Consider the following 14,294-nt stretch of genomic DNA (forward strand, 5'->3'; position numbering starts at 1 on the left):
AGGATTTGGGCACTGCTGACTGATGGCCGTGAGATCTAGAGGTACAGTAACTGGGTATTCGCGATATGTACAGATTTAGGATAAACACGCTGTTTTAGGCCGCCAAGAGATCTGTCAGCCCAGATTGTAAGAAGAATGAGTATAGGAGATATATCTGCCAAGAGCTCACTGATTGCCATCATCAATCAGACTCTAAGGTATTAAGCTAGTTCGCGCTCTTCGCGTTTGGATCTCCATTGGTTCTCATACAAATTACTGTTCTGATAGGTCAGTCTCCGCCTCCCACCACGCAAGAACCTGCACTGCAGACACTGTCTTTGGATGTTCAGGGCCAAGTGATTCTCTGTAACCATCCACGCAAGCTTGTTGTAGCGACAGAGCTTCTGCGCGATGTCCCATATCCTTCATGATACTAGCCCCAAGGGCCAATGCGCCTATTGTTCCAGGGTGATCTTTCCCTAACACCTTCGTCTTCTCAGCTAAGGCTTGTTTTTGGAGCTCATGGGCCTCATCAAGTCGCCCTCGTTTCCAGTATATCCAAGCTAGGTTGTTCATCCTCACCAGGGTATCTGGGTCGTCTAGACCCATCTCTATCCTTGATGCTTCTAGCAACTCTATGGCCATCTTTTCTGCCTTCTCGTAGTGGCCTTGCCTTGAATATAGGGATACCAGATTATTTGTCAAGCTTAGGATCTCTGGAGATCTGTCTCCCAGAGTGCTCTTTCTGATTGTTATTAACCTAACGAGAAGTTCTTCGGCCTCATCATATCGACGCTGACGGAGATACGTGATTGCCAGATTATTCATCGACACAAGCGTCTCTGGGTGCTCCTCTCCTAGGTTTCTCTTTTCAATGTCCACGATCTGCAACAGAGCATTTTCCGCTTCTTTAAACCTTCCTTGTCGTCTGTAGGCCGAAGCTAGTCCCCATAGGGAGATCCGCATGGTATAATGTTCCCCCCCAAGGCTCGGCAGGCATATGTCTATAACCTTATTGCATATCTTTTCTGCTGTTTTATACTGACCAAACCAGATGAAATATCTTGCTAAGTGGTTGAGCAAGTTTCCCCATAACTCCAAGTCTTTCTCTTCTGGTTTTTCCCTAATCACAAGGTCTAGGTGAGGTAGTAGTATCTGGCATGTAGACCTGTATTTAAAGTCATTAGCATCGAAATTGCGACACATTGAGATCAAGAACAGTCGCTTCAACTTTGGCAAAGTGTCCGAAGACGAGATCCAGGCTCTGGTGCATGTCTGCACGGTGGCGTGTAACTCAAAGACGTCGCGAACTGCCGTTACGGAAACAAGGGAATAGCTGCGAAGCACGTCTAGATCATCTTCAAAATCATCAACCTTGTCTTTCGAATCCGCAGGCTCGCCGTTGTAGTAATGAAGTGCAAACTCTGGGATTCCCTTGTGATCAAAAAGGCTCATGAATGATAAAAGATTGGCTGCCGACGGCCTTTCGTGACGGATCTTCTCGAATGTAACTTGCCAAGTGGTAATCACAGAGTTGGAAACAGTCTCGTCTCTGCGAAGATCACCAAGATCCACTTCAAGCAGGCTGTTTTTCTTCTGATCGCTTTCTTGGAATGCTTCCAAGTAGCTTTCAACAGATTCACGGGGTGAGCGTCGGTTGATGTAGGCTGCGGCTTGGGTGATAGCGAGGGGGATGTAATCCAAAGCCTGAAGGAGCTCAACAGCAGCGTCATGCTCGAATTCACCTGTGAGTTTGTTTGTGATAAGATGAAGGCCTTGAGCCTCGTCCATGGTAGACACTTGGAAGATGTTCTTGTGACTGCCAATCAGCCTTTCCGCAACATCGAGGCTGCGAGACGTGACCAGGATGGCGCCATTGTAGCGCTTGGGTAGGAACGATGCCAACGACCGCTCGTCTGTGCCTTTGGGATAGAAGAGATTAATGTCATCGGCATTGTCGAGAATCATCAGCCAAGGACCAGATTCATCGTTCTGTAGCCAGTCGCGAACAAGAGCAAGGATGTCCGTGCTTGGCTCGTCTCGCTTGGGTAGTTTCATCCTCTCTGCTATAGTGCGGTAGGCTTCTTCGAATCTCGGTTTTGAACTTGCATGGACCCAGAATATATTGACATCAGAAGCCTCGTCGTTGATAGAATAGGCAAAATTAATAGCAACTTGTGATTTACTGCGTTGTGTCAGCGGACAGTATCGTGAGAGCAACGGAGATACATACCCAAACCCTCCCATGCCTACAAGGGCCATGCGGCCAGTAGAGCTGCTGTACTTGTTTCTGAGCCAAGCCGTCATATCTGGACGTGCCACAAAGTCGTTATCTCGATCGAAGGGGACATTGAAGCAGGGCGCACGAGCAATCCCGGTTTCTCCCTGCTGTTGAAGCGACAAACCCTCGACCCTTTGCGACATGTCGAGGAGAATTGTTCTATTGAGGTTAGTGGAGCTATTGGTCTTCGGAGTTACCGACTCACGTTTGATCGACTTGCAGACACAACGTGATTGTCTGCTTGTAGTGCTCAAGATTTGATACGACCGTACTGATTTCCTTGCTGTCGAACGGCCACTTAAGCGCGCGTAGACCAAATCGACGCATGGCCTTCCGCGCGCTCCCAGGGTGGAGTCTATCCTGGACTTCTGCTAGTTCTGTTTCGCATGCATTCAACGAATCAACTAGCGACCGCGATGTCGCTAACTTCGTATTCTTCGGATCATCGAGGAGTCGCTGGGCCGCTTCGAGGCATACGTTCAGGTCCTTCAGCCGATTCTGAAGTCGGGTAATGTCAGCCCTGGCATTTCCAGCAGCCGTCGAGTACTGGACGCAGAGTTTCCCGACTTTGGCGGAGAGTTCGACGATGGCGATGATGCTCGCGGCAAGCCCTACGGCCTCGGCCATTGTGAGCGATGTTTTTTTGCCAATTCTTCTCAATTTTGATGGGACTTGCCATCGCGCTTTATTAAAGAGCAGGTGAGGGGGTTTTGTTTTCAACCCTGTCTGCCCAATGAGGCTGTGGTGTCAGCTGAACCTGACGTGGCGTTTACAGACCAACAATGTTGGAAATTTGACGTCAGACTGCATTGTGCGTTGGGATGCAGATACTGCGATTTTAGTGTAAATTGATCAAGGCTCACTAGAGCATGAGCAGAAGGGAAGATACGAATCCGATATCTACAGTCATTCAAAATTCTCTATTCGTAACTGGCTCGCTATGCAAACTGTGCTGAGCTCTATCATTTGACAATCTAGTGGTCATAATCCCATGTATGTTGTTTCCGCTTTGATATTGTATCTGTTTCATCCGTGTAACGCCATGCCCAAAACGCCCTTGAAATGCAAAGTAAATATTCGTATCTCCTCAAATTTATGCAATAGACTCTGTTCTTCGAGAGCGTCGACGTCGTCGCCCTTCATGCAATGGCATAGACCGATGCTTATTCACCGCCGCCAAATCAAGAGTCGATTCAGTAGCAGCTCTCTTAACAACTTCCATAGAACCATCTTCCTCGATAGTCTGGATAGTCATCTCTCTCTTTTCATCCTCAATCAACTCAATCTTCTCTCCGACACCGAGAAGTCGCGGTGTATCGGAAATCTTGGGCTTTTCGGACAGGCCCATCCAGGCTAGAGTCTTCTCCCATATTCCCGGTGGTGGAGGACTCCACATTCCGACATCAAAGGTATAGTGTTGTTGCTCGTCGGGGAGGTTGAGCCATACGAAGGGTCTGTTACTGTTGATCCGTCCTTCGATGACAAAATCGCCAATCTCCTCGGGGATTCGGATTGGTTCGGGAATGAGAATTGTTTGGTAGGCTGGTACGATGAGATGAAGCTGGACAGGTCGGCAGAACTGTTTTCGTCGTGCTTTTGACATCTCTCGCTTCGTGATGCGTTCTCGAGCTGCGAGCATGAACATGAAAACGGTGTCGAGCTGGTTGGTGTATCCGCAGAATCGAGGACTTAGTGGCTTCTCTTCGACGAGATGAAAGAACTTGGGATACCAATCGGTATCGGGATGGTAGAGAAAGAACCAATGATCGCGTTCCGTATCGACACTAGATTGACTTAATCGTTCCCGAATCATATCGAACACATATTGTGGAAAGTCTCGTTGAGCCGTGAGCGCCGCCTGAGCCTCAAGACTAGTTGAAATCTCGCCCAGCTTGGTCGCAATGAGGTTCAAAGCCTGAACGCCCTGATACGTCTGAATGACATTCGCGCCCATGCCCAACGTCGTAGCGACAATACTAAACTGATGAAACAATCTCGTACTATCAACTAACGACTGGCCCATGATATGCATCTGCGGCAGGATGCTCTGGGCGCCCTTGATGGTCTGCGACGCGCTAGAAAGGAAATCGTTGGCATGTTGGATAACGTCTCCGACTTTGGAGATCTTATTCGCAGCCTGTACGATCTTAATGACGGGCGCTGCGGAGGCGCAGGTGCTTGCCACTTCGAGGGCTGCTGCTTGAAATTTTCTGTCGCGGACTGCTTTGGTGAAGAATTCGTCGAGGCCCATGATGTTAGTTTCAAAAGAGTGTGTCGTTGGGTCAGAGAGAGAAGCACGTAGGATGGGTTTGGAGGAGGCCGTAGAAAAAGGCGGTAACTGAAGATGGATACGGCTTATCGATGTGGCGAATGTGATTGGTTTAGCGAGGTTTAGCGAGGCTAGTATAGCCAATTGGAGATGGACAGCTGGTGAAGTGGATAACTTGCGGCCCAACGTGAGACGCGTATCATAACAAAAAGAGTCATCGCCTTGAAATCAGGGACGAGAATTATGACGCAGATGATCACGATAGAGATAAAGAGCTAGAGCTAGAAAGACCCTCTTTGTGGATTGTCTCGGTAATGTGAGCCTGGTAGCTGGATCGTAGCAACGAGCCGAGGGAGCTAAGAATAGCTTCAGGGGGGCTTCAGAAGTGGGCCGCCAAGATCTGCAGAAGAGAAGCTTTGATGCACAACTCAGCAGATCATCTTATGCACGTTTGTGAAAATGCGTAATTGTTATGCCTAGGGTAGTTTGAGAATCTTTAAATTGAAATCGTGAAGAGCCACGAAGGATAGGATCAAAGAACTCGAGACCTGTTGAGTGGTTAAAGATAAATAGTATTGATTACAGAATTAAAACACTATCATTAACATCAGTGAGGCTGGGAATATACAAATGACAGGCCCTCAACTTTGCTAATAACCAGACTAATCTTATTGCTTCTGCATCTTAGCCCAAGCAATGGTTGCACCCAGCCTATCCCCAGACTCATAAAATAAGTAAGTATTCCCTCCAGAACTCGCAATATCCGGCGCTGCAACCCGTCCAACATCTTCCCCCTTCCCTCTGGACTGATACAGCAAAATCGGCTCAGCCCCAACATCCCGCAACGTCTGATCAATAGTCCTCGCGTAAATCTTGCCCGTGGAACCATGATATATAACATACGCCTGACCATTCCACGTCCAGTAATTCGCACCCGAGACATCCGTCCCCTCAGGTCCGCCAGGTTGGACAACGTAGTCCGAATCCACAGTCCATTTACGACCGTCGACAGACTCAGCGAGTCGGATTTTGCGCCTGTTGTCTTTTTCGTTGGCCATGTAGAACATTGCGTAGTTATACCTGGAAGCTGAGTTGGGATGCGCAAAGACACGAGCGTAGCTTGATTCCGTAGTGTTGGAGCCGCTCATTTGGTTGTTGACTGCTACACCTCCATATCGAAAGTCAACGCCATTGCTTGACTCTGCCCAGCGAGTTTGTGTGTTATCGCCGTGGAAGTAAAGAAACATTCGCCCAGCGTCAGAATTCCAACTTGCATCTGGGCTTGAAACGTGAGGGACGGAGTAGTATGAATCCCACTTGTTGGCGATGATGGGGTTGTTCTCGTACTCTTTCCATGGCCCTTCGAGACTATCGGAGTACACGAGGGAGATGCCACCTGGGTTTTCGTGTGGTGCGTAGTAGAGATACCATTCTCCCAGAGGGTCGTCTAGATATTCCCCGGCATGAAAGATACTAGGGAAGATGAACTCGTTTGTTGGGTTGTACTCAAAGGTAGCTTTGTTGGTAACATGTCCCTTATACCAGAAGTTTGGCCAACCATCAGGTGCAGGAGCAATTTGTGCACTTGCAATAGATGCCAAAAGCGCCGCGCCTAATAGGTGAAGACTTGTAGTGAAGCGCATGGTGTACATATACAAAAAAGTCGCTGATTTTCACTGAAATACAGAACGGATAAGATCAGCAGATCATCACAAAACACAGGAGCATTTTATTCTCCTTTTATAAAAATCATTTCCATCTGCTGTATAACCAACACCCATTATCATCGGCATCAAACCGACACTCCCCGAAGGATGTGAGTCGTGCCAGCGCATGACAAGACAAAGAAAGCATGACCCATCCTCATCTCGCTAGTGTCAGCCTTGCAAGTAATTATGCGAGAGTCAGGGCAGCCCCTCAACTGGTCAGAGGAGGCGCGCAGTGTAACATCGGAAAATGAATCTGCATGCCAAGCCTGGGGTCGTGACTTGCATCTCCCCTAAGTTTTGGTGGAGGGATCGGGTACCGGGTTATTTCCGGTGTTTTCATCGTGTGACGCGGGCATGTGGCTTATGCCGTGGTTGGGATACTGACTTGTGTATGCATATTTAATTAGTACATGGACGGTAGTTGGGTGAACAACACGTCATTGGGGTGAGGTTATTGGTTGTTTCAGGTGATGATTCTGTATGTCAGCTTCCTAACGTGGCAGTATCTCGTCCGATGTAGCCGATGTTTAATGAGAAGAAACGATCTCAGCTAAGGATGTGGCTTGGCAATATCATGTTTGTTAGCGAGAATGCATAAATATTCGGTGTGGGATGGCTTTGCAGTGAAGGAACAGCGCTCCTGGGCTGCGACCTTAGCATTAGGTGAGCATTTTCGAACTATGAAATCATAGAGCAATGGAACCGGATAGAGCTGTATACCATTGAGCAATTCTTTGGAAGTCTGAACTGCCGTGGTCAAATTGATCTCATGTCATGCGTCTCAACATCTCCATAAGACCCCATCCAGGTGCTCAACATTGCAACCCAATATTCAACATTACATAACAGTCAAGGGACCTCTTGTTTCAAACATGCAAGGCTGACCGTTTCCTATTATGCAACCAATGACACGTCGCGTCACTGCAACCGAGCCTGTTTCTGAGCCATATGTTTAAGATGACGAAACAAAACTACCTTATTACATTCCTTGGACCAAATTTGCCCATCCGTGATTAACCGGACCTAAGATTATTACAACTCATCGCTTTTTGCTCTGAAGGCCTGTTAGATTACTGGAAATGGCGTGGTCACCTTTCTTTTGTTCTGACGTGTTTATATGCATGACATCCACATGAAACACGTAAAGAGCCTATACTTCGGCGACATATATCAAAGCGCAATAGCCTCAAAGCCGCGAAACCTGTTGAACAGCGTCATATTGGCATGTCAAGCTGAAAAGTTGAAATATGTTTGGACTGTAAGATATCGCATAAATGCTGGCAGCTGTTGTTTGGCCAAAAGTCAATTGCCATGTTCAGTAACACGTCATAGGCGGTTTTCACAGCGTTGTAAAGTTCATGCAAAAAGAAACTTTATCAAGCTAAACGCTTTCTATTGCCGCTGATGTCATAGCTGAGATTTGACATGAAAGTGAATTTTTGATCAAACAGATTGCGTGAGTAGAAGTCGAGTAAGACTTATCATTAAATCAAAACTCATTACACATCCAATCGTCATCAATCCACCAGCATCACCACCACCAACAGATCATTAATACCAGTCCAGCGCTTATTTGAGACCACAGTTGCTAATAGCGACCTGAGTAGCAGTCGCATCAACCCTTCCAAGCTTAACAGCCTGATTATTCGTAAGCGCGTTCATCGCAGCAGGCGAGATGTTGAATCCCGCAGCGGTATGATCAATCGCCAAGACATTAATGCTCTTTCCCTTGTAAGTGAGCTTCCAGCAAGTACCGCAGTTGGGAGAGTTCCAGCCGGCGACGGCTTGCGCACCGCCAATGTAAGGGAACTTGGGGATTTGGCCTTGGGTCTTCCACTTGTACTTTGTGATGAGGCCGTTTTTGCCGTCGGAGCAGGCGACGGCTGTGAGGGCGCGGCCGGATTCACCGTAGCCGGGGTCGTAGGAGACTGTGAAGCATTAGATGGAGAGACTGAAGGGGTGTAGGGTGTGGACGGACCAGTCGCGGCTGAGACAGAAGTCAGAGCTGCGGCGAAGTAGAAGAGGTTGGTCAGCTGCATGATGGATGATATTAATGTATTAGACTATTATTTATCGGTGAATAAGATGTTGGAGATGATAGATCAAGATAAAAATGAGGTGCGCCTTGCCCTCTTTATATGTTTCCCTCCTCTATCTCCCCATCCGAAGGCCGAGCCATCCGATGACAAACTTCGTGTTCAAAAGCCATAAGCCTTCCCCGCAACACCTCCATCCTCCATGTTCTGATCCCTCAAACGGTATGTGGATGTAACGGATCGGTCCGCAACGCTCCCTACACGAGAGGAAAAATCCAGAGTTTGCGCCATGATAATCAGCTGAGTATCACTAACCAAATGCAGCATAATCCTCCCCAAAATGATCGTGTTCGAAGGAAATGGAGGGGCTGAAATTGTTTCAATTGGTTAGTGGGTCATTGAGTTCTGAGCGTTCGTATTGAAGCGTTCTCGTATTCATCAGATGATTGGGACGGAAGGATATCAGATGATGATGGCCGGATCAAAGGGCCCAACAAGGTTTGGAGATTTCTCACGTCAGAAGCCACTTGAAACCTTCGAAATTACTGCAGAGTGCACCAAATATCGTTGTGTTTGCATGGATGAGGATTGATACATTTTAAGCGGATGATCCGGGTAAAACAGTTTGTTCATCATAAAGCGATTCTGCTACGATCGATTTCACGATGTTACATTGGAATGATCTCGGCACTCAGGAGAAATCAAGGCCCGCGCCATAAACATGCAGCACCGATCTCCGCTTCAATGCGGACCATTCATTTGACGTTTCGTATTCACCATTCACTCGATGCACGTAAAGCTTGATTGATTCCACCCACAATCTCGTATAGAGCTTGAAGATGCAACTTCGTTATCTCGATCAACTCAGGACGTACGATTCTTAGAAGACATGACGCCGACGGGCTGGCGGAACGTCAGACACTTAACATCTTAATAAATAGATCAAGTCCTTAGCCGTGCTTAGGAAATAATAGATTTAATCGAGGCAATGAACTCATCTTGGATAAATCTGAAGAGAGACGTTGAACAACGAGTCATGATGACACCGACAGTGGTTATTTAAGGCTGTATCGGAAGAGCCTCTTCCCACGTGGCACAGCGACCTTGTGATTATATTCTGGAAACATTCTATCGCTTTTATTAGGTACAGCATGCGGTTGACTAGGCTGGGCCGCAGTCAGGGCGGCCTCATAGGGTCGAGCGAACAGTCTATGGCGCCACCGAACACCATGGTAAGACGACACTTACTGCTGAGCGGGGGAATACCTTGCTTACATGCTTACGTCGAATGACCTACGTATGCTCTTTGGAAGCCCAATATCACGTGTCTAGTGAGTCAAAAAGCGAGGCATCAACGAAAGAATGGTATTGTACTAATAAGAGAGGTAAAAGAAATGTCCAACGCCGATTCATGAAAGTTCCCCAGTCGTTAGGTAATACAGATTCATAAGCTCAAGCCTCAACCTTCTCCTCATGCATGGTATGACCCTTATCATCACTCAACACAGAGCCTCTCCTCCTCGGTGCCGACACTGCAGCCTGCGCGTCCCAGTAGAGGTAGATAGCATCAGTATCGCCATCATACTCGTCATCAGAGCCAACCTCAATGATGCGCCACTTCGCACGGCTAACGCGCTCCCGGCAAACAGCGTTCATGTTAGCGAACCTGACCTCAGTATCTTCTCCACCGTAGCTCTTGATGTTTTTGACCAGGTTCTTGAGGTACGTAACAGCAGTTGTGTCTAGCATGTTGACGCGAGAGAAGTCCAAGACGACGAGACCGATGCCCGGAAGTGATGAAGGGTCACTGATGTTGGCTTGTTTGCGAAGACGGGCCACTCTCTTCTCTCCGACAACAGACCAGTTGCGCTCTGTCTCGGGTCCATGGCTACCGTTGTAGAAAGCTGCATGGAAGGTTTGAATCTCATCGAGCACCTTGGATGTGTTTGAAAAGGCGTTGGGGAAGATGAGAGACTCATTGAAGGTGAAGATCCTGGTGTCTTCTGGGATATGGGTTGATGAGAGGTGGTTGCTTCCAGGCCAGTTCGATCTGGGGCTTGACTCAACGTCGGCTCCAGTCGATGTAAGCTTGGTAAAGACCTGGCGAAGCAGGATGTAGACGATGTTGAAGCCAACAGCGCATCCAATGCCGACTTCGCTTGAGTGGAACAGGGTAACCCAGAGTGCAAGCATGGAAGCGACAAAGTCAGCCAAGGAGGTCTTCCAGTAGCGATAGAAGGTCGAAGGGGGTGAAATGAGACCCCAGACAGCAGTGATGATGATGGCTGCTAGTGTCGCCTTAGGGATCCAGTAGAGTGTACCAACAAGCTCGTAGACACAAATCAAGACAACAGCCATGGTCACGACACCAGAGAGGGGCGACTTGACGTTACATGATGAGTTGACAGCTGTTCGGGACATGGCGCCACCAACACCCATAGCATGGAAGAAACTGTTGAAGAAGTTGGTGATACCAAGGTAGCAAAGCTCTTGACTTTGATCAGAGGTGTAGTGGTTCTTGACGGCAAATGCTCGTGCAATAGCCAAGTGCTCAACTGCCGATCCGATGAAGACGGCAATACTGCGGGCAGCGACTTCAGGGATCAGGTCAGCCTTAGGCATTGTTGGTGCTTGTTGGCCCTTAGACTGAACCTTGACGACTTCGAAGAGAAAGTTATCTGGGTCTCGGTTCTTGTTGACAGCGTAACTGACACCTGTGAACAGCACCAAAGTTAAGAATGCTCTTGTAGTCGACAGAAGCCAGATGACTTTGTTGTCTTTGCTCCACCTCTTTCCAGACTTCTCAAGAATAGTGAGGAACAAGATTCCAGTGAAGCCAATGAGGCATGCCCAGCCATTGGCATTGGGGAGTTCATTGAAGATATCGTGGATCTGCTTTGCTGCACCATCACGGACGTTGTCTTCACCAAGAAGTGAGTCCATCTGGTTGAGGATGATAGTGATAGCGATTGCAGTGATGAAACCACTGAGAACAGGGAGAGATATGAATTCGAGGAGGAAACCGAGTTTGAGAAACCCAAGGATGAGGCCGTAGACTCCCATCATGAAGGCTGTTGCGGAGGCAATCTCAGATGGAGTCCATCGATCTTGGAGGGCGTGCACGTTCTCGGAGGTGAGGAGGCCAATAAGTGAAGTTGGACCGGTTGAGACATCTGAGCATCGTTAAACACAGATTTGGTGTTGAAAGTGATCGTGGACAGCTTACCCTTAGTAGACCCCATGAAAGCATAAATGACAGCTGGAAGCCAACTTGACATCAACCCATACTCAACGGGGATGTCTGCGATCTTCGCATAGGACAGACCCTGAGGAATCAGCATGAGACCCAGAGTAAGTCCAGCAATGAGATCATTAACGATCCATCGTGGATTGTACTTCGGCAACCAGCCGACAATAGGGACTTTGTCGCTGAGGTACTGGACAGTTCCGGATGGCAAAGCTTTAGCTCCTTTGACTCCTAGTCGAGCTGCCCGATTCCAAGTGACATCGTTGCGAACGTCTGACTTGGCTTTGTCGAGCAGTTTCATACTGGTGTGATCAAGATGGCAGAATGTTTAGTGAAGATGTTTTTTGAGTCTGGAAATTCGAGTCCAGAGCTGACGTTTTGCGGATTAATATAGCCATACGCTAAAAATAAGTCTATCTATCTGAAGCTACCTAATCGAGGCAGCTCTATCCTCAGGATCAACTAGTCGTCATGTGTAAGTTACACTGACAGAGCACCTGTAGTCGTCAACATTCAGAGGGTATCACATCAACCCCCTCTACCGGTGACCATTCGCCGTACACCCTCCCCTCATCACCACTGCATCGCGGATTGGGCACGTATATAAATGCGACACTCAGTCTGACGGGCGTATATCCCCATGCAGGAATCATCGACAGAACTATGTGCCTCGATACCGAACACCGACAGATATCCATTCAATCCGAGAACAAATCAATTCAATTGAGTTCGACTTGAGGTATCACATAGGTTGCCTACACTGCGGTGTTAGCAGCCAGTAAGCTGACCTTGGGCTTCTGCCGGAGTCGCTTAGCCGGGCCTGGGAGGGTTGCGTGCAAGGGGGGACAAACATGTCCGCTGACCACATGATGATGGGGGCACCAAGATCGACGTCTAATAAATCCGGGGGTGGAGATCAGTGGTGGAAGTTACATCGATACAACTTCGCTTGAAACGGGTTCCAGGGGCTGGACTTGGACATGGGATGAAAGCCTGCATGACTAGGATAGCGAGAAAGAGGCGTATATATCACGAGTCAGAACGTGGCGTATACCGTGCATCAGCTTTGTAATTTCAGAGCTTCCTAAACTGACCTGGTGTAATACTAAAAGTTCTAGACTCTAAAGATAGGACCCTGTCAAACAGCGATTGTCGAATCAGACAAGTAGGACCGATAACTCGTTCAAGACCCCTCTTCTGCAGGCCACGCCGCCCAACCAAACATAACAATGATCTTGAGCGCAGCGGCTACCCACAGCGCACCAGAAGTCCCCAGCTCGCTCTTCGCAATGAGTCCTCCAATTATAGCACCGATGAGGAGCAGGACTGGTGCTGCAACACGCCTGTTTCTCTCCGCATTGACAAAAATGCTCTCAAACAGCTCCGCGTCGGAGAACAAGTCGCAGTAGATGCTCGTGAGAACAACGCTGGTCAAAGCGTTGAACTTGAGTGCACGACTCGCAACAGCTTGTCCGCAACTTTGAAACGCCACGAGAGCGATTGGTACAATGACATACCAGGGTGTATCATCTGGACCTGCACCTCTAGGTCCCCAGGTAACGATACAAGCAGCTGCAACGATGAAAACTGTCTGAATGCCAAAAGACAAGCAAAATACCCATTTTCGTCTAGGCGTAGGTGTAAATACCCTGTGCAGACGACTAAAAAAGAATGAACCGATACAAAAAGCCAGAATCGAAGATCCAGACTTTTTCCAACGATTAGTCCCAGCCGTAGGTCCAAGACCGAGATAAACAGTATTTCCTATACATGTCAGATCAGATCAGATTGAAATGATGGGAAGGATTTACCGGTCTGCATAGATACGAAGGCACCCCATGTTGATATGGAAGCACTGTCGAGAATGCCAGTTATGATGTAGCACGCCAAAAGCATAACATCAGCCCAATCTCGGCGGACATCAGAACTTAATCTCTTCCGCAACCAAGATCTAGATCCTGGTTTTGGAGCAAGTAGAGCCTGCGTCTCATCGCTCTGCGCAGCGATGCCGTTTTCAGCTCTGCTCTCACCGTTGGTGATTGCGCCGTATGGTTGAGACATTTGAGTAAGATTGCTGCTGCTGCTGCTGTGTGTGTGTTGGGATGATGTGAAAGTGGTTCGAGATATGCGTTTCTTTGTAACGTCGGTTAGAAGAGGGGCATAAATAAACGAAAATAGCCAAGGTGTAAATTACGATTAAAGTCGAAGCACCAGCCAGGCAACCGGGAAACGAAAAAAGCCTGGCTCCCCCCAGACTCCGCGTCTTGACCGAGCTAAAGACCCAGAGACAAGGTTTCAAACAAAGTCAAGCTTAGCTCCGCCTTTAAAGATAGGCTAGAGACCTTGGTCGTTCCCGATCGACTATTCTTGGCATAAGCGGGGGAAATCTCGCAAATCCCGGGTCTAGTTTTATCTCCGGCTTATAACTACCCCACATCCCGGATTCTTCTTTTATCGATGCACGCTATCACGGCGTCATCTTGACACACCATCTTCTTTCCCCTCCTTCTTACCACGTTGAGTATACGGCTCGAGCTGATCACACCCTAACAGGTTACGCTGAAGCCTGTAAGCGCTCGCAACGCCCTGAGAGCTCGTTGCGTTGCTTGGGTGTTACGCCGCATCCACACATATTGAGAGTGTAATACCACGTAGGCAGGGTTGGGTACTTGTTTGACTTGGAGGGGGCTATGTGCCGGATAACCGAGCCCCGCGTTGGCAAACGGCAGTCATCACCATCATGCGCTGTTACCCCAGACGGACTTGCATACCA

The 14,294-nt window shown here is 48.3% G+C and overlaps 6 protein-coding genes across 6 annotated transcripts; all 6 read right to left on the reverse strand.

Annotated features, from left to right (window-relative positions):
* Positions 1 to 6: 6 nt before the first annotated feature.
* FOXG_13195 (uncharacterized protein) lies at positions 7 to 2,992 on the reverse strand. Its single transcript, XM_018393148.1, has 3 exons — positions 2,466 to 2,992; positions 2,213 to 2,419; positions 7 to 2,164 (listed from the first exon to the last, which is right to left on the reverse strand). Exons 1-3 carry the CDS (start codon positions 2,885 to 2,887, stop codon positions 253 to 255), a joined length of 2,541 nt encoding a protein of 846 aa, XP_018252358.1. The 5' UTR covers positions 2,888 to 2,992; the 3' UTR covers positions 7 to 252.
* Positions 2,993 to 3,091: 99 nt separating this feature from the next.
* Positions 3,092 to 4,790, reverse strand: FOXG_13196 (uncharacterized protein). The gene has a single exon (XM_018393149.1). The coding sequence runs from the start codon at positions 4,509 to 4,511 to the stop codon at positions 3,354 to 3,356; it is 1,158 nt and encodes a 385-aa protein (XP_018252359.1). The 5' UTR covers positions 4,512 to 4,790; the 3' UTR covers positions 3,092 to 3,353.
* Positions 4,791 to 5,081: 291 nt separating this feature from the next.
* Positions 5,082 to 6,358, reverse strand: FOXG_13197 (uncharacterized protein). The gene has a single exon (XM_018393150.1). The coding sequence runs from the start codon at positions 6,179 to 6,181 to the stop codon at positions 5,198 to 5,200; it is 984 nt and encodes a 327-aa protein (XP_018252360.1). The 5' UTR covers positions 6,182 to 6,358; the 3' UTR covers positions 5,082 to 5,197.
* Positions 6,359 to 6,929: 571 nt separating this feature from the next.
* On the reverse strand, positions 6,930 to 8,513 carry FOXG_13198 (uncharacterized protein). Its single transcript, XM_018393151.1, has 2 exons — positions 8,217 to 8,513; positions 6,930 to 8,166 (listed from the first exon to the last, which is right to left on the reverse strand). The coding sequence occupies exons 1-2, from the start codon at positions 8,275 to 8,277 to the stop codon at positions 7,808 to 7,810; spliced, it is 420 nt and encodes a 139-aa protein (XP_018252361.1). The 5' UTR covers positions 8,278 to 8,513; the 3' UTR covers positions 6,930 to 7,807.
* A 1,105-nt stretch (positions 8,514 to 9,618) lies between these two features.
* On the reverse strand, positions 9,619 to 11,886 carry FOXG_13199 (uncharacterized protein). The gene is made up of 2 exons (XM_018393152.1): positions 11,501 to 11,886; positions 9,619 to 11,447 (listed from the first exon to the last, which is right to left on the reverse strand). The coding sequence occupies exons 1-2, from the start codon at positions 11,820 to 11,822 to the stop codon at positions 9,727 to 9,729; spliced, it is 2,043 nt and encodes a 680-aa protein (XP_018252362.1). The 5' UTR covers positions 11,823 to 11,886; the 3' UTR covers positions 9,619 to 9,726.
* Positions 11,887 to 12,505: 619 nt separating this feature from the next.
* Positions 12,506 to 13,877, reverse strand: FOXG_13200 (uncharacterized protein). Its single transcript, XM_018393153.1, has 2 exons — positions 13,333 to 13,877; positions 12,506 to 13,285 (listed from the first exon to the last, which is right to left on the reverse strand). Exons 1-2 carry the CDS (start codon positions 13,580 to 13,582, stop codon positions 12,705 to 12,707), a joined length of 831 nt encoding a protein of 276 aa, XP_018252363.1. The 5' UTR covers positions 13,583 to 13,877; the 3' UTR covers positions 12,506 to 12,704.
* Positions 13,878 to 14,294: the final 417 nt, after the last annotated feature.

Source organism: Fusarium oxysporum, chromosome 12, assembly GCF_000149955.1.
Source record: "Fusarium oxysporum f. sp. lycopersici 4287 chromosome 12, whole genome shotgun sequence".
In the NCBI taxonomy this organism is placed as follows: Eukaryota; Fungi; Ascomycota; class Sordariomycetes; order Hypocreales; family Nectriaceae; genus Fusarium; species Fusarium oxysporum.